Consider the following 19,807-nt stretch of genomic DNA (forward strand, 5'->3'; position numbering starts at 1 on the left):
GGCTCATATACTCAACTAGTCTGCTGCCCATACTGCCATTATAACAGCAATTGACAATAACAATGCCTCACATCCTCTTTGCAAAATCACTGCCCCCGGTTCTTTTGTCATATCAGTCTTAAATCCTGCCAACCAGCTTTAGCTCTTCCTTTCCCCTCCCCATAACACGTCACTATTTTAATCTCTTCCACATTCTATGGGCCTCACAGCAGAGTGATGGGTAACAGGATGGGAACATGTTGCTCGCTCACAAAATGTTTTAACATGTAATCACAATGACTCCAGATGGGCACCGGGCCAACACGTTTGTTTTATTTGCAATTATGGCTCTGTCTTAACAAAATATCTGTCAGCAGCGGCTGCTGATGTCTCTGTCAGCGCGCAAGGGAAATTTATGTACGTGAAACATTAGCAGCCATAACTTGTGTGGAGATACTTCCAAGCGCTCATCATGTTTTATTATGAGTCCGCGCATGCATGTGTGTGTCTCTGTGAGTGATTGTTTTTTGATGCTGCGCTAACGCCTCGCCATACATCTTCGGAAAGACAGGGTGACTGGGCCGGCCCTCCCTCTAGATGGTGGTGTGGTGTAAATCAGAGTTGATTTGGCTTGGTGCCACAGATGTGTCAGCTCTCAGTGTCCAACAGGGTTCCAGCGAATAGGAGAGAATGTCAGTCACATCACACGGCATAGATCTTCCAGAAGGATATAGTATCCCCCTCTGCCTTTTGAAGACAGACTCCACGAGACAGACTTTTTGCTAGTGCCCCCTGCATGTCCCTACTATGGATCTGCGGCAACACAATGTCATCTCTCTTCCCCTCAAATAGGCCTGTCAGAGTATTTCCACTGGATCAAAAGCCCAGATGGCTACAGTCAGCAGGAGAGAGAGAGACAGAGAGAGGGGAAGCCTCCAGAATAAAACTGGAATGGAATCAGATGACATGAAATATACCGGGTTTAAAATCTCACTGTGCTGCAAAGACACAGACACAGATCTACATTTGTTCTGTCAAACTGATAAAGCTGGAGATTGTGAGAAAACACATAAAGAACAGAGCAATTAAGAGCATGTTTTCCTTCAAACCATACCTGCTATCCTCATGTTACAGTTGTTGTTTTTTTTCCATAAGGAAGCATCATGCTGGTGCAATTTCTCTGTGATTGTGTGCCTGTGCACGCTTGTTGCCATGTCTGCTCGCTGTGTGTAATTTCTCCAGCAACCATGACAGAGGAGAAACTGTACAAAGTGTTCAGCGACAAAGCATTGTGTGCTCATGCTGCTGTTCCCTTCCTGCCTCTGCAGCAGGGACAAGCAGATTGATGCTACGGCAGCAGAACACTATTCCGCCGGCATGTCAGGTCACTGGTTGCACTCTGTGCCTCGGGAGAGAGCGCACAAACACGGCTTTCTGTTTTTCTACGCCCTCGTCTACCTCGTTCACGTTCACCTCTTTTCTCCGCTGGCTCTTCTTCCTCCCCCAAGTTGAGTTTTACAAAGTGCCACCTGTTATCACTAACTTTTTACTGCCTGCAGACTCTGTGAGTTTTCTCCTGTGACTAACCTCTCCGAACATAACACAGACTAGGACAGACAGCAAGGGCTCATGTATCAAGCCACAAGGTAAACAGTGGAGACAAAAGCACTGTAGAAGTCTATTAGCATCATTGATACCAGCGCGGCAAGAGCTACGTGATTTCAAGGAACAAAGGATGCGCGCATGAAAAGAATAAAACGCTATAATACGAGAAACGCAAATGAACAAACATGCTCACACACGTCAACATCAGGGACGTCGCACAACATCTGAGATCAGCCTCAGTCAGATTAGATCTACTTGAATTAGCATGAAAATCCAACTAGCAGACAGCGATAGAGGCGAGATTCCTCCGTGCACGAGAAAAAGATGAGAGTGGCAGCCCACAAGAGAAAGAGAAAAGGGCAGCAGATTGGGATGTAACCAGATATGTTGATATTTGTATTCCCAGTGCTGCTGTGGCTCAGTTTTGTAATTTACTTACCAGGACAAGGCAGCGTGCCTAAAAAGCATGAACACACTTTGAGCAACAGTATGAACAACGGGGATATTAAAAAGATAGGATGAAGACGAGATGGAGGCGAGAATAAATTGGGAGGGGAGGAAAAAATGAGACATGGGAACTCATTAACTTCTCTTTAATAAAGCCCGAGTCACACGGGGACCCTTTTATTCCTTTATCTATCCAGTCACTCACACACACACGAGCCAAACAATAAACTATACTGCCACATTGATCACCTCCAGATTACTACTCAGGTGGTGATTATAACCTCAGCTCCATTAAAAATCACTAACCCAAAAGAACTTCATTAATGATGGCATGTCCCCGACCTGTGTTACTGCAAATCGTGTAGCTCTGACAATAACCTCTCCAATACTTTACTCCAAGATCAAGACTCTGCTGTAAACATTCATGCTCAATATAACTATACTATAAAGAAAGCAAATATTTTAAATAACAGCACAAACTCTTCAAGAGACTCGATAGCTGCAAGGAGAAGAATAAAATATTTTTTCTTGCTCTTCCTTGCAGCAAGCATCTTCGGCACGAGCTTTTCCACGATAAACATTAATCCTGGCACTAGGCCCAGGCCCAGATTCCCTTTTGTCATTACTGCTTGTGGGATAAGTTCGCTCAGATCCTGAGGTGCAGAAGTGGGACTCGGATGGCTGTATCCTCTACAGAGAAGGAAAGCAGGAATTGAAGCTTTAAAGCGTTCTCCATATCTGAACATCCATGCCTTCCCTTGGGGCCAGACAGCAAGGCTAATTTAAGAAGCGTGGGCCCAGTCAGCTGTCACTAGCATCCGCGCTCATTGTCACACACAAACCCACATGTAGGCACATTTATGCAAAAAATAAATAAATAAATAAAACTCATAGTGCACACATGCACTTGACTCAACACAAAGCTAATTACATAAATGTAGGCAACTGTCAAAAGTCATCATCTGTGAGTACAAAGCCAACCAACATGTTACACAACCTGGCAGTCTACTGTGTGGATGATGGGAGAAAGAAACGCAGGCAGACGAGGCACAAGAGGAATTGATTGGCTGACTAGCAACAATATGAAAGACGAAAAACAAACAATGACAATGTCTACTTAAAGTGGACCCTATAATAATAGTAATAATAAAAATATAGGCAGTGTGCAAAACTAATTGGTTATACATATTTGGTTATTTTTTTATAAAGCTTTTAAGTGGTCAACATGTGAAAAATTTGTACATTTTTGAGATCGTTTGAGTTTTTTTCTTGTTCACTCAGTTAGGATCACCCACTTTGGACCAGAGATTTCACCACATTTCTCACTTGTTTCGCCATTGACCTTTGATTTAGGACATTGACTACATGTAAATCTTAGCTTCGAAAGAGTCTAATGTCAGTCAAAAGAAAACAAGTCATCTGGTAGCTTTGATCATTATGCAAAAACACAAACAAATCACCAGGTATCACGAGTGAGAGAAACAGACAAAGGAATAGACATGATTTCTTTTTCCTCTGGTTTGTTTCTCAAATGTTCATATCCAGCTGTTCCATGATCAAGAGAGATTTCACAGCTACAACATCCAATTGCCAGTCTCTTGGGTCAGTTACAGCCCACCCTATCAAATTCCCTGTCCACGTCAATGAGCTTCTGACCATTTTGTGCCACATCAGCCCTTCACCAGAAACATCAAAGGGACTTTCAAACTTGGATCAAATAATTCTAATAAACAAGTTGCAATGGTTGCTACCTGAGGAGTCCAGTCAGTAACAGTGCAATGCAATTTCTCAATAACTGTATGCAGGAATTCATTTCCCCCAAGATACTGTATGACATTCCAAAAACAGATTTCCATCTCATTGTCATGGTGTGCACCATCGCTCATTCACTCCGATGATACAACTTAGGGGTTTGGCACTGAAATATATTAACATTTTAGAATACATTAGCATACCCAAAGGGACCTGCGGTAACATTGATTACAAATAAGTGCCTGCATTTAGATGCTGTTCTGTCTCTGATCACATGCAATATGCCTTTCACTGCATCTTGCCCTTCCTCCCACACACACATTGTCTTGGTGAGGCAGTCTCACCACCTGCTGCAAAGCAGGTGCCGTGATTTTATGCTCCCTTTCCCCACGCATGCCAGCGCACGTATGCACATGCACACGCATGTGCATACGTGTCTTCAAAGACTGAGCTGTGAAGCAGAGGTGACAGGTCTCTGGTTCCATGCCACCCTCAGCAAATGCAGCGCTAATTGCACTCCCTCACTGTTAGAGAGCAACAGGGATCCAACATGAGCTACATGCGGACCCCAAGATAGAGTCATCTCCTTGGCAATGTGGGAAGAGAGAACAACCAAGGGGTGTTCACCTTGATATATGAGCCATTTGAACAAAATTCATGAGCAAAATAACCAAGGCTTTAATTCCACCGTGTATTCAGCTTCAACTCATGAACTTGCATTTGGCAGCCAGCCACGGGCACATGGAGAAGTTGGGGTTGTTAGTATGACAGCTGATTAGAGAGACGAGAGATTTGAGTGTGACACCTCTAATGATCTCTTCATCTGATTGACAGGTTAGGCAAGACTCCAATTCACACATCTCACTTCATCACAGAACGTGGTGGACACACAGCATAGAAGGTCAGCATGTCACACACACACACACACACACACACATAACCCATACACACTGTTCCACTGAATGTTAGAAAAAGACTATTTGCCTCCATAAATCCCTCCTGTGGCTTCCAGAATATTCCGCTATTATGTTGGCCCTAGCAGGGCTATTTCCTCCCCCAGTTAGCCTGTCATCAGGAGCATTGTACTGTATTGTCTGCGAGCGAGCCTAAATGGGACCTTTTCAGGGGTATTTTCAGGTACTTTCATGGAAGAATGGAGCGGATATTCATATCACATTTCAGTTTTTCTATTGCTGAGCAAATACAGTTTTGGACAATAACAACTCCCTCTAACGCACACACATGCACACACACACAAACAGACACCAGTACTTCCTCCACTGACCCAAACGAACAAGTCAAGCACATTCCTGCTCCCAGCGATTTCCTCCATCTTTTCCCAACAGACAGGATCCCATTACAAGTCCCTGGCTTTTATCTCACTCGAAGGCAGCAGCAAACACTGTTGTACACATTGCAACGTGAAAATCCCAAACATATCCACAATGCACAACCATTTCCAAAATTGTTCTTGAAAAATTTGATTACTCCAGGCTACTAAACAAGAGCCCAATGATCAGTTCTTTTTTTTTTCTTAAAAGAGCTGGCACGCTGGAGCAGGCTCTGCTAATTGAACTCACACTGATCCATGTCGTGATTATTGGCAATTATCTGTCAATTAGCAATGTGCTGATGTCACTGCAATGTGAAAGGCAGCGCAATCAGGAGCTGTTAGCATAGAAATGGTCCTCCATATCAATGACCCGATCTACTCTCCACCTGAGATGGGAGCACACCGTACAACCGCACGTCCATGTGTGTTACAAATCTCCAGTGTAGCTGTAGCAATTACAGCATGATTTCAGCTCGCCAGCACAATTTCATATCTACAATGCTCAGGAGTTTGGGGGGCATTCTAGGGTACATATAGCCTACCACTCGAAATGACCTTGACTGAAACCCACTTAACCCCTTCTTCAACAGCCCAATTATGGCCCAATTACCACCACTGGTGCCCCATTTCTTTGAGGCACATTTAGTCTAACAGGAATACTCACATAATGTTCTAGAATTTTGACAAATGTCCCATTGAAGGTAATATTAAATAAAAATACTCCCTAAAAGCGGCCGTGGGCTTACAATTTTAATGGCTTGTACTATTTAACCTATAAATGCCCGCGTGATTGCAAAATGTCCAACTTTAGGACGTTTTTCAGGAGGGGACAAACCTTTTGTTTGCCCCTTTAACCCTTTAAGACCTACCATAGAACCAAGTCCGCCAGAGCTTATAGTATATTTTTACATGCTGTGGAGCCATTTTTTGGAGCATTTCAAGTTGCTATACATCAATACAACCATTATAGCCCAAATTTTAATAATATGTCTGCATTAAGTGCATAGTAATTACATAAATTGCAAAAAAGTGCAATAAACTACAAAAAAATTTAAAATCGTTTTTGTTTTTTTAACATATATTTCTAGTTAGAGAAATTTAAGAGGCTTATCCCTCAAAACTGTAAATACAAAAAAGTTGCACAAACTAGTTTCCCACCAAAGGAAATTTATTTTAAGTGTCTTCATAGTTTTATTTTTGTGATACACCAATTTTCATATACTGCAGGAAAAACGAAAAAATATATTATAGTGCAAATTTGCAAAATAACAGCATATTCATCAAAATAAAATATTTCCAGCAGTGCAATATGAGTCCTCAGCATCCCAGAAACGACACAGAAAGTCATGAAGTCAAACATAACTTTTAAAAAAAGTATAGGCTCATAAGGCCACGATGGTAAAAAAAAAAACTACATTTCCGCAAAATGACGTCACTTCCGGTTTCGGGCAGGTCATGCCGGACATGCGATAGTTCACGCTGATGGACGTAGGAAGTGTTACAAACAGCTGATCGGATCGGCAAAGCGTGTTTCTGGAATATTATGTTTTTGTTGCTGCAAGTGCTTTTTATGCAGTTTTTGCAAAGCTATATGTGGAAGGAAACCGTGACCTAGGACAAGCTAATGGCATAAGATGTAAGTACAACTCCTCCGGTTTCATATGCAAAAAAAATTATTGCGCTAGCTTACGTGGTTGCAGTGCTACCGGGATTTAAAAATAGTTACGCAAAATGGAGCGTGTCCGCTCCGACCGGCTTTAAAGGGTTAAATGTTTAAAACAAACACAAAGGGACACATAGGAGATGACAAATCATCCTAGTATCCAAAAAACACAGCCAATCCATCACACAGCCACTCGGCTCTCAAATAAACAAAGGACGCTTACGACATCTGTCATTCCCTCCCCATGCTTTGATCCATGATATGATCGCAATGCTCATACATCCTGGACGATTCACAATCAATCTGTACAGCCAAGACAACAGAAAGAGAAAGGACGCTTCTTGCTTGCGCTTCATCTTTTCTGCTTCTTTTTTTTTCCCCCTTTTTCTTTCTTTCTTTCTTTCTTTCTTTCTTTCTTTCTTTCTTTCTTTCTTTTTTTTTTAGATGCATTATCTGTCCGTCAGACCATCCATCATGCTCTTCCTTTTAGAAGCTGCTAAAGGATGTTTATCAAAGAGTTCAAAGAGATTCACAGAGCATTGCATGAACCACAAATTGATTACAAAAAAACAGAACGTGCAGAAATGTAAGTCACTCTCCAGGCTCCTTTTAAATTTTCAGCCATCAGTAATAACAGAAAAAAAGGTGTCCTCTTCGGCCAATCATTGGCAGGTGTCTGAAAAACATTTTACACAAGCTTGAATTTCCTCGCACAAATACGCACACAAGACACACTCAAAGACTCACACAGTGACCTTGTCAGGAGTTATAACCATCACGCGAAGAGAGCAATACACATCTGTGCCTCTCTGTTGCACATCGGGTAAAGCAAGTTCACATATCAAGTGGCTTCCTTAAGTGCCAAATGAATGGTGGGCCGCTGGATTATTTGAGACATGAAAGCATTTTCTAGGGTCAGGCATTTTCTTTTCAAACTTTCAAACTAATCCTGGCTTTCTTTACAAAGAGATGAGTCATCAACGGTTACATATTCACCAACAAACACACAGACAAAAAACATTTGCTATGATTTGATCATGTGGAAAGAAGAACTATGAACATGAGTCTGCAAATCGTAACAGCCTAAGATACTCACGCACTGCTTTTTAAAAAAATGAAGTAATTTCCTTATTTTCCCTAACCTGTTTAGTGTTGTCTGAGGAAAGAAAGACTAAAGCCTTCGTGAGGAGAACAAAAGCCTGGGAGACTGTAACACTGTAACACACCCCTGCATGACTCTACTAAGCTAACTGCTTTTTGTCTAGACATCCGCTTTATAATCAGTATTACTTAGTCAATATTGTCATTAAGACACGTTGGAACATGATATACCCACTTGAAATATATAGTTGGGACAAACTCAGCAACGTGATTCATTCAAACCCAAGTACTCTAATAAAGAAACGATACCAGTTGCAGGTAAGATTCTTCTCACACAAAGCAAAATCTCCTTCTGTTTAACATGTACTGACAAACACACCCACAAACACATAAAAATTAAACTTTTTTAAAATACACACTTTCTTAAACTGACCATTCCACCATGAAGTTGTGTGATGGATCATATTAGAGATGATGCTGCCGTACATAAAACAGAAGTATGCATGATCTATGCAATTCCCCAACCTGCAGATTTTTGCTATTCCAACCCTGAAAATATAGTCATGACACAGATCTAGATTTATAATTTCAATTGCTGTTATAAGCACTATTTATAAAGCTTATATACAATAACACAAATGGATTTAACCTATTGATTAGTAAACACAAGTGGTCAGATAACAGCTGAACTATATAAAGTAATAACATTTTATCGGTTCTTTTTTTTCTTTTTCAGGTCTTCCAAGTTGTTTTTCTATTTGTTAAACCATTCACAGGACCAGTATGGGAAAGTCTTGGGCCACCACTCATTTCTTTATAGTTTGCTTCCAAGGATTGGGGCATTCTTGTAACTTGTAAAGCAGCCTTGAGCAATAGTTCTGCAAGCTTTCTGAAGCTCTTTCAAGGTTTATCTTTGGAAACTGGCTGCCTTTTCACTCATTTCTCTGTCCAGTCCTTGCACTTGACCATTTTGAGAGGAACGTTTTGTTTGTTAAGCCTCTTAACGCTGACCTATGAATTATTCAAGAATAAATAAATACACCAGTCTCAATAGATGAACAAGTATGGTTTCTAAACAAGGTAGGCCAATTTTAACTTGTATTTTTAGGCATTTTATTACCAGCAGCCTGCCACAAAAACACATAATTTCTTCCCATTTCTTTAGTTCAATCAATAGAAAATGCCAATGATAACACAGTTTGACAAGCATAAAATAGCATTTGTGCAACAACAAGGCAATTCCCAAAGAGCTTTTAGTCGAAATCTTGGCACGTCTCTGCATGGCGCGCAGAGATATGTGCAGCGTCCTTAAAAAAAACTGATTAAACTGGACAAGTGGTGGACAAAAGAAGGACTGTCAGACCTCAAAGACAATCTACAGCAGATGGACAACATCTGAAAGTCATGTATTTAAGAAATGTAAATCATGATGATGTTTGCACACATTTCAATAAATTACTCCACCTAGTTCTTATTTTGCTTGCAAAAGTTAAAGAAATGAGGTGTGACGCAAGACATTTTCATAGTACTGACATTGGCTTAGGTAAAAAAAAAAAAAAAAGAAAGAAAAATAATACAGAAAAATCTTGAAAATTCTTTTATACGCCTACTGACTATATCATAACTATGTTATAACCTTAATCAGTCTTCCTCAATTTTTACTGTTAAGTCTCTGCCCCAGTTTTTTCTAACTGTGGGTCTGTCTTAGGTTTGGTCAATGATTGCATCTGCCTTAAAATGTATGTTTTTTTTGTTTTGTGGATGTTTTGATGAATAAAAACAGTTTTTTGGTGTGTTTGTATGTGTATGTTTTCTTTTTTTAATTACACGATCTTAACTAAGTGATTCCTAGAACAGACACACAAATTACATCTGACAATTTGTACAGCACAAACACACACATGCACATCATGCACGTCCTCCCTAATTAGGCCTTTACAAATCATTCAGCATTACTGAACTTGTTCTGTAGCAAAGCTCTAACACTGTGCTGGAGGGGTATTTAGGGAATTTGGTGGATTTTTTTAATTTTTTAAATAATATCCAATCGACATCTTAAATGTCAAGAATGTCTCTTTTGGTTTTAACTGAGCTTCCTCTAAAATCGGTGTGACATAGTTGTAAAACACCAGGAAAAGCGCTCTACAATTACATTCAGCTTGGCTTAGTAGGAACATTTATCATCTTGACACGTCATCAGCTGAGTGCAGCACGGCCGGAGTGGAAAAATGAGCACATCTGTTCATTCACGTCCACATCCCACTTTATGTTATTTAAAACTACCTGACTGTGTACCATATGTGTACAGTATATTCAGGCAGTTCATCTCCCCAGCTCTCAGAAATGGACCGACTCCGCCCAGACATCAGTGTCAATCTGCTGAGTGGGTGTCTAACAGTGTGTAAAGCTCACATCAAAGGCATGCCGCTTTAAATGCAGAAAGCAGGGAGGGGACAGACTTCTTAAGAATAGGGAATGAGGAGGAAGAGAACAATTGAAGAGGGGCATGAATTTATACCGTTCACTGAGCCCCAATAGAGGTTTGGGAAAAGAGTGAATTACTGAGTCTGCTAACTAGCTGAATCAAGACATTCTTCAGAAATTTCAACTGCAATTGTAACAACTAAGCTTGCACTAACAGCAAATACATAAACTACTCTGGCTAACAGCAACAATAAAACCTCTCTACATCAGAGTTTTTTTTTCCATTTTTTTAAATCACAATCCCCATAGAGAGCTAGGGAGACGTACTCTCATAAAAATGACATGTAGCCATACGCACTCTAAAGGCTGGATGTGCTTAAGGGTTAGCAGCCAGAACCACCAGCCTCCTCATTAGGACAAACAAGATTGTAGGCAGATACAGGCCTATCATTTGCTCCCTCTCTGTCTCTTCGTCCCTCGTCGCCTCTGTTCTCTTGCACAAATGAGTCCTAATCCTTGTCCTCTAGCTCGCCGCTAACAAAAACAATACCACACAGAGCTGTCAAAGGAGAGCGCAGAGGAAGGAACACAGCAACACTCTCTGTGAAATATATATCATCTCCTGCAGGGTTAAAAGTGTAAGTTGAGGACGTTTGGTTTTGAATTGAACTCGGGATGCGTCTCATTTAAATTAGTCCCTTTGGTCCTGGAAGGTCAGCAATATAGACTCGAATTAACTTGGCCATCAAACCAAACATAAACATGGCAAGCTAAGGAAAGAAAAATCTCACTAATAAATGAAGAAATCCCAGTGTGTGTGTGTCTCTTCAGTCTTTTGGCCGCAGTGGTTTGGATCCAAGTAGGTGTGATCCTAAGTTTGAAGTTAGCTGGATGAGGTGTGATGTCAAGGGATTTGTGACCCCACAGATGATGTCACTGTGTTTTTTTCTCAGAAATGATGTCAAATGAAGATAAGTGTCAAGGATGCCGTCCTGATCAAAGACCCCACAGTTTAACAGCTGCATGTGACGCAGAAAGTAAGGCAGCAATCAACAGACATTCACAGGCTTCTGATTCCTTCTTCTCTCTGCCAAAATGAAAACAGAACTCCACACCCAAACAAACCACCTTTGGCTTTGTTTCACTTAGGAAATGCTCCTCACACCCTGTCAGTTTTCTTAGTTGTACTCTAGCCAGCCAGCCCGCTGCCGGTAGATCGAGATACTGTCCGCTCATTTCCCCATTACCCTCTATGCTTCAAATCAATAGTTAATTACCTCCAGAAATGCTCTTTTCTTCTCCAGCTAGAAAAGTGGACAGCACAGGGCAGGCTGAAATTTGCCTGGCAGAGAGATTCAGTGTTATGCAGGGTGAAAACTGTCCTCCCACCACTGCTACTTATTGGCCCATCAATGTCCCCCTTGGAAGCTGGCATTCCATTTTGCACTGCGCAGGCACTTCATTTTTCTCCACCACTATTTTCATTTCTCTTGCTAATGGGACACAAATGCAGACACACAAATATTCGTGCACAATTTCTCTGACACTCTCTTGCCACGAAGCCAATGTTTAATAAGAGATTACATTTATGGTGAGGAGAAGGGCAGGCGAATAGTGAAATATGTCCACATGTCCTGAACCTGGGAGAAGCTCTGGCACTTACTCATTAATAATGGGACAGGCCTCAGGCCCAGGCCCTTAGCTCTCAGTCTCTGCTCATTTCCTTTCCACACATCAAAGCTATGCATGTCGTTGTGTATGTGTGCGCTGCGAGGCTCTCGCACATTTACAACTGTACTTGTGTGTGTGTGAGAGCTTGTCAGTCCCTATGAGAAACAGCCTGTAGAGGAGCCGGCTTTTATTTAATCAGAAGTGGAGCAGCTTCCACCACCAACCGTAATTTCAGCCCTATTAACGTTCTGCCTTTAATTCCTCTGAGCGCTGGAGACACAGCATCCGCTGGGCTGCTAATTCACTTTAAATGCAAAAGTCCCACAGTTTTATAAAATTCCTGTATGGTGGCAGCTTCATATATTGTACATATAAACTTCTGCAGCAAGGATTTGCTGAATAAACACAGTGTGTAGTTATCAAGCATGTACTCTTAGCTGATATTCTTATCAGTTTGATTGTAGACTTTAAAAGAGACGTTTCAAGTTTCCCACACATTAGAAGTCACAAAAACACTGATTCACTACGTGTTCTTGCACCACTCCCTTCCTACTTGTCGCCCTTAAGCCTTAGATTTTGGGCTTAAAAGTCATATTAATTCATTCTGGGCCAGACTTAAAAATAGATCTCATTATAACAATCATAAATGAAGCTCTTTGTGCCTGCACGCCTACAACCCCAACAGTCTCTCTCCTCTCTTTCTGCCAATGCTGTGCCTGTTACATCTTTAGGACGACAGGCTCATGTTTCACTTTCCCTATAATGCTTTATAAATGCATCTGTTTTTAACCAAAAACATCTGCGGGGGGGAGAGGGAAAGATGGGGGGGGGGGAAACTGGGGAGAAGAAGGGAGAAATAGCCAGTTTTTCAAAGGCTGTTAGGTTTGGGAAATAAGAGTTTACAGAAGGGAGTGTACCCTGCGCTTACAACCACAAAAAACAAATCTACAGCCAAAATGCAACTAAGAAGGCTAAAATGCTGTGTAAAATAAAAACAGAGTGAAATAACTGGCAAATTATTCAGGTGGAAGTAGCACACTTCATTGCAAAACATGCTGGAATATATATTTCTACTTAAAATACCCACGCCATCCGAATTAATACTCCCACAGCCAGAGACGGTGCCTTCTGTACTTTGCACTTTGGCTGCCAATAAAAAATTAAAAAACAATACTCTGATCGTAATCAATAATAAAATTCTTTTTTTAACAGTATCAATATCAACAGTGATGCACACTTCACCCTTTTTGAAGAGGTCAGTGAAGCTCTCACTTCAACTATTAGCATTTACCTGACAGCCACATTAGCCATGTGTTACCGTGAAAGTAGCGGCGAGTGGCTATGGCTAATGCTAAAATGGTGACATGAAAGGTGAAGCTAGGTGATAAATGGTATCCGTCCTGCTCGTCTGTAGACAGAGGTTTAATATAACTACACAGTTATTTATGTCTAAAAAAGTATATTTCCTAAAGTCTACTGGGAAATAGAAAGAAAGAGTCTAGCTTAACAACTTTATTTGATCAGCAACAAAAACATGGTGCCATATGTCTTTTTTTTTTTGCACTATTAAGAGGCTCTTAAAGGTTGCACCCTCATATTAAATTCATAAGAACAATCTAACAGGCAAGAAGAACTTCTGAAAAAGTCAGTAACAAGCATTTTGGTCCTGGGTTGACTCCTGAGTTGGTGAGGAGAAGCTGAAATGGACAAGCTTAAGGGACCATGGGTTGGAGGAGAGGTGGTTGAAATGGTGCTTTAAGTATAACGGCCTCAGGAGCAAGGCTGCGTGAACACTGGGAAATAAGACTCGATGATCAATGCTTTTTCTTCTCACCTCTCAGCTCAACAGATATTGAAGAGGCTCCCCTTTCCTGCTGACTGAACAACTGTCACCCAATCTCTAGGACAGGTGATAATGGAGAGGAAAAAAAGCCTCTGAGACTGAAAAAAAGAATTAGAAAAAGCACATTTTTCACACTACCATCCTTGAGTGGTGGAGAAGCTGGGTCACTGCAGCCAATCAATAACCTGCATTGCCATTTTCCTATACTAGGTGTGGCTTGGAGGGTTCTCTCAAAGTTTGTGCTCTTGTGCACATCAAGTCTAATCACTGAGCGCCTGCGTGCTTCTCTCCCTGTTGTGTGCTTACCATTTGAGCGATCTGGCTTCACCAGCAAACAGATGACTCACACAGTTTGAGGTTGAACTGTGTCACGAGCGTCACCGCTTTCACTCCTGTGCTCTAATGCGTTTCGTATGTTGCTGATGCAGTGGGTCTGCTTATCCCCGAGATTGCACAGATAAGGCCGTAGCTCTCGTCCCACAGTCGGCCACCTGCTCAGATAAGGGCCAAGCACGAAGCAAGACGGGTAGGAACCTAACACTGCTGATAGCATCGCCGCGGTAAATCTCTGGGCTCGGAAATGCGTGGACGACACTGGAAAACAGCGTCGTAAAGAACATGAGATATCCACGATGCAAGTCCCATTTCAGTAATTAAAATGGACCGGGATGCAGAGGAGACACTTGCAATACAGCGCATAGTGCTTTATTTCTCTCTTTCTATGCTCTACCTTGACAGAACTCATTCTCACACTGGGGAGGGGGGGGGTGGCTGTGCACATTTTTTGTGCACATGCATAAGCTCCCAACCTGCATCCACCATCTGGCCATCCTATAGCTCAGATGTCTCTGGGGTAAGGTGAACTCTGAGGGGTGCTCTCTGTGGATGTCACGTGTACGTGAGCTTTGAGGGAAGACAGTGAGAAAGGAAGCAGAGACGCAGAGAATGAGGAGGAGGAAGTGAAACACATTTTGAAAATGTGGGAAACCCTTCACAGAATGTTCCTCGCACTGCGTGCGCTGGAAGTGTTATAGTTTCACAGGAAAAGAAGCACTTTTGCAGGACTGCAGGTACACAAGCTGCACGTAGGGGGTTTGCACTGGGGGTCGTCATAGCTGAGTAAGCTGAGTAAGCTATGTAAGCGAACCTTAACAACAAGTCGTCTTTTCACTGTGGGCAAAATAAAGCCTCTATTATGGGATGAGGCCATGTCTGCTGCCTCTGCCAGCTATAATGTGTTTTAGAGCTATACTCACGACATGGGGACCCAAACGTACAATACACACATGGCTGTAAAAAACAAGGGAGAAATTGAATTCTACTTCAGGTGGTCCCAGGTCAGCAGTAGCGCCTGCGGCTAAAATACACACGTGAGCCCTCACACAAATAATGCTTTATGTCTTTTTACACTTACCACATCAACCCACGAGCCTCGGTTCAGCTTTAATTCCTTTGTTATTTTTGTCTAATAATATGAAATGAGAGAGCAGAGGAAAAGAGCAATCTTGCATTAAAATCCATTAGAGACTCAACAGGATTCTTTTTACAGGCTGGCTCCTCTGCACAGCTGGTGAGCGCGCACAACTTACACACTGAACAGTAGAACATTTTTAACTCTGCTGTCACAAAGTATGAGCTCGGTTTCAATGCAAGGTTTAAAGGGTGGGAAACGACAGAGAAAAACTTGCTGAATTATCTGCACAACAAGGGGAGAAGCAACAGGTCATCCACAGTGTAGTACCCCTGGAGGTGAGTCAGTGTGTTGCTCAAGGACACTTCAACAGAGCGGTTACTTACACTGAGACAAGCGTACGAATGTAAGCTTCTATACTCTCTCCTCTGACCTCTAATCAACCACACCACCACTGCTTAACTTAGCTGACCTGCATAACCTACAACTATTGATCAAGCGATCATGATTGCTACTTATTCAGGAGTCTACAATACATTCTCTTCCATCGTTTGAGGATGATGCATCACCATAGTGCAGTGCAGCTACTTAGCACAGCATCCTGAGGGACTGGTTACAGCACATTACTAACATTCTCTTATCATACTCATACCGAATAAAACTGCTGTTTTACAATGCTGCGCCATGGCTCAGACATCTACTGTATGTCAGATCCCTGATATAGCAGGATGCTCGTTTACTTTCTTAGCCCAGTTCATTTACAGTCATCTCATTTGTAAAACATGCATACCGTATCTTTTCTGAAACTCGCTGACCTCTCTCTTTCTGTCTCGCTCATCGTTTTATCTCATTCGGTCTCTGTCTATCTTCTGCTGCCGTTTCATCCCCCCTTCGCTCCACTCCAGCTTTCTCCACCACCACATTCTGGGCCGGTAAATGAGCGGGCTTATCTGGGCCTAATTGGTTTAAGGGCAAACATAAATAAGCAGTGGCTTTCTAAGCAAAGCAGTATTACTGCTGCTGTTGGCAAGTAGTGTATGCATACCAGAGAGACAGTGAGCTGAAGAAGCGATGAGAGAGATGAGGGAAGAAAACTAGGAACAACAGAGTAGGGTAGACAAACGAGGAAAAGAGGAGAGCTGTGAAGAAAAGTGAAGATAATAATGAGAAGTCTTTTTTCACTGCTACCATACAGAGCCCTGTCTTCACTCTTAACTGTTATAACCTTCTGCTCTGGTTCTGACTGCCTCTCTGCACCTTTTCAATAGCTCGCCAGTGAATGTGTTTCTGTAAGTTGATACTTTGCCTTGATGTGTGGTGTAGTATTTATGCTGCAGCTGGAGTTTAAATCCACCTTCGAGACAAATAGACTGGTACTTGTATAGTACTTTTGTACTCAATTTGAATACTCAAAGCACTTTTTTTACTACAACCCTCATTCACCCGCTTTAAACTAACGCTCACACATTCACGCTGCGGCAGATTCGTCGGGTACACTACAGGAATTGAACCACCGACCGTAAACCACCTGATACGATGACGCAAGCCACTCGTCCTCCTGAGCCACAGCCTACCGCCCATGCAATCACACTTGGAATACTTCTTCCTTATAATTTTCATCCCACAGTTCATCAGTACGTGGTCTTGAGGGTCTGAATCGATGATGTAATTGTTGTTTGATGCGACCATATGCGTAAGGTCAAATAAACCATTCAATTCATCACAATCAGCCTTCTATATGGTCGTGGCTCTAAAGTTACACAGATACCCCGACACCCGCAGCATACAAACAGATCCCTGACACTTTGTGATTATCAGCAGATTTGGACTAATCAGATTAAGGGTGACAGGATAGGCAGGGATAATGTGATCAATGGCCCCCGCTCAATCCCTCTCGCTGTCTCTCTCTCGCACGCACAGACACAAAAAAAATGAAAGAGCAACAGATTGGAGTTCAGATCAGCAAAGATTTTAACCTTCCCATGGGGCAACCTCCTTTCAATTAGCATCAAAAAACAAGGAAATCACTTTCATCCTTGTTACTGAGGTAACCCAGGGGCCATCTCCCTGCCCATCTGCTTCAGTCCCATCCCGTTTTGTTTTTTTTTCAAAGCAGAAATCCCACACCTCTTTCCAAGCAGGGAGATTTTTTTCTTCCCTCTCATCCTCCACTCATCTCTCCAAAATTACATTTCTTGCTGTCATTTCACACAGGGTAAACATTTGAACCTCAGAATATCCATTCTTGCAGAGGTAGCAATTTGGGCCTGGGCTTGGTATCCATATCAGTGTCGAAATCTGATGAGCACAAACAAGAAAGCCACCGCCAAATTATAGAGCACCGCCAGAGCTTGGGACAGCCCAGGAGGAGAGTTGTAAATGATTAAAGAGAAAACCTGTGTGTGAGAAAACACATTTTAACTGTGCTTTTAATTTACTTGTTTGTGGGAGTGGATACAGACAGCCAAGGGGAAGCCGGTGTGCTTTAGTGTATGTTATATTAGAAAGAGGCTGCTACTGTACAATAACACGAGAGAAGACACTATATATCCACCATGCCTCTGGGCTATCCGTGCAGCAGATAATGTCGCAGGCAACAGCCTAGTGTCCGGTCCCTGGGGTCCCACAGCGGAAATGAAAAACATGTTTAACTGAGGTGATATTGGCTACTGACACCAACGCTTGTCCAGATGACTGTGAGAGGGAACAGAAAGGAAACAGGAGCAGATGCGGACAAAGATAGAGAAGGAGGAAAAGAGATGCACGAAGAGAAGGAAAAAAATCAGGGCATAGTCGACAGAAAGGGAGAGGCTATTTTTTGTAGTTGCTTTCCAGTTGTAAAAAGACGTAATGCAATCCAGCATAAAGTGCATCTTGGGAAACTTCCCATCAACACAGTCTAATAGAGTTTGCCTCGCCAATTCAAAGTGCCACAGAACAATGCACGGTGGATTTTCGTCGTAGTAATTTAGTTTAATTAAAAAAGGAAAATAAATGTGAGAACTTGCATCCCCCTAAGAAAAAAAACTACTTAGGGAAAAAAAAGGAAATATAAGAAGATATAACATAAATAATAACGGAGGCTTCTGCTGGCATGCACTTATGTATAGAATAAAGATAAACAGTCATTGATAAACTATCACACGCTGCTGTGAACGCATTTTAATCACGCAACGTCTCGTTCTTCACAAGTACACGAGCGGAGCCGGAGGATGCTGCTCTGAAATAACGGGATGCCCACAGCGACCCACGTGCATGGCATCGCTCTGCATGCCACGGACGCAGCGCTGCCTCACACAGAACCTTGCATGCATCCCCACACTACAAAGCGCCCCTCGGAGAGAGTCATGTTCACGTATACAGCAAGTATTAGTCCCAATTTCTTATTTACCTTCCATCGCAGAGGATGTGATGACCAGCACGCATAAGAGCGCAAACAAATCCACTGTCATGGCAGAAGGGTAGTCTCCACAGCCTGTCCCCCAAATAACCAAGACGCACGGGGCGCGTCAAAAAGAATCCCAGTTGTCAGAGCGGTACTCCAGCAGATAGCCTCTGTTGTGTGTCACATTTCAAGCCGTAGTAAACAATGTGTGACAATCAGTGCGAGGAAGGAGCGAAGTGTAGCGAGCAAGGGGGTGCGAGGCAGGGAGGGGGTGTAGGTGGAGTAGGTGGGGGAGACCCGACATTGCCTGCTCACAGCCCCATTAGAGGGCCGGGGCCAATCACCAACTGGTAGCTGAAACTCACTAACCAATCGGTAACCCGGCGCTCCTCCCACCGCACATTGTCAAAACACAAAACTTTTCCTTGACCTATTTGAAGCGGTATCCGCTACAGTGAAGGGAAATAACGCCACCAGTCGGCTCAGAGCTGCACCTACAAGTCAAGCAAACCTAGAGTGAGCTTACCCCCGTAAAGATTGACTCTGACTGTGAGAACCGCTTGCTCTGCAGCCCATCCACCTTTGGTTCAAAGTATCATTTCATCAGTCTCTTAAAAATCACAGCTGATTTCATTTTGAGTCACTCTGAGTGGACTTCCCAGATACCCGAATGAATAATAAAGCTGATTTTATAGCTTGGCAGCTTCACTTGTGCCCACAGGTTCAAGCCCTGTTTACACTGAAAATGCTCTTTAATAGCTTTGACAAATTCAGCTGTACCTCCTAATGATATTAAACAGGCGTTGCACATCAGCTCTCTCCCGTTGTCTCCGTCACCCCTTTTGTGTGCGTCTGTGAGGCAACAGATGGTGCACACAATGGGCTTTTCCCTGCAGGGACACAGAGGGCCAGGGTCCGCTTCAGCGGAGGGAGGGACAGTTGCTGCCCTGTAGCCCAGAACCATACACCTGTCTTGGGATAGATGTGTCCCCCTACCCGTGTCCCTGGAGCTGAAGAATTGGGATGGAGTTGTTAATCTGCAGCCTGAATAGGTCTGAATTTACCCCAGGCCACTGGATGGCCTAATACTTCAGTGCTGTCCCTTCACAGTACACTGTCCCAGATACTTTTCACCTGCTTTCGTTTTACTGGACATAAAGGATGACTTTTATCTGGGGGGTTTTATTATTGTC

The 19,807-nt window shown here is 42.6% G+C and overlaps 1 protein-coding gene across 2 annotated transcripts in view; it reads right to left on the minus strand.

Moving 5' to 3' along the window:
* ephb1 (EPH receptor B1) overlaps positions 1–18,955 on the minus strand; it is a 170,785-nt gene extending 151,830 nt beyond the window's left edge. Inside the window, exon 1 of one of the 2 annotated variants that reach the window (XM_084912542.1) lies at positions 18,621–18,955. In XM_084912542.1, coding sequence (XP_084768668.1) covers positions 18,621–18,681 — 61 coding nt within the window. In that variant the 5' untranslated portion in view covers positions 18,682–18,955. The remainder of the gene's footprint in view (positions 1–18,620) is intronic. The other variant, XM_084912541.1, reaches the window with a different exon arrangement.
* Positions 18,956–19,807: the final 852 nt, after the last annotated feature.

The sequence above is a fragment of the Perissodus microlepis genome, chromosome 18, assembly GCF_051167445.1.
Source record: "Perissodus microlepis isolate ML-2025 ecotype Zambia chromosome 18, ASM5116744v1, whole genome shotgun sequence".
Taxonomy (NCBI): Eukaryota; Metazoa; Chordata; class Actinopteri; order Cichliformes; family Cichlidae; genus Perissodus; species Perissodus microlepis.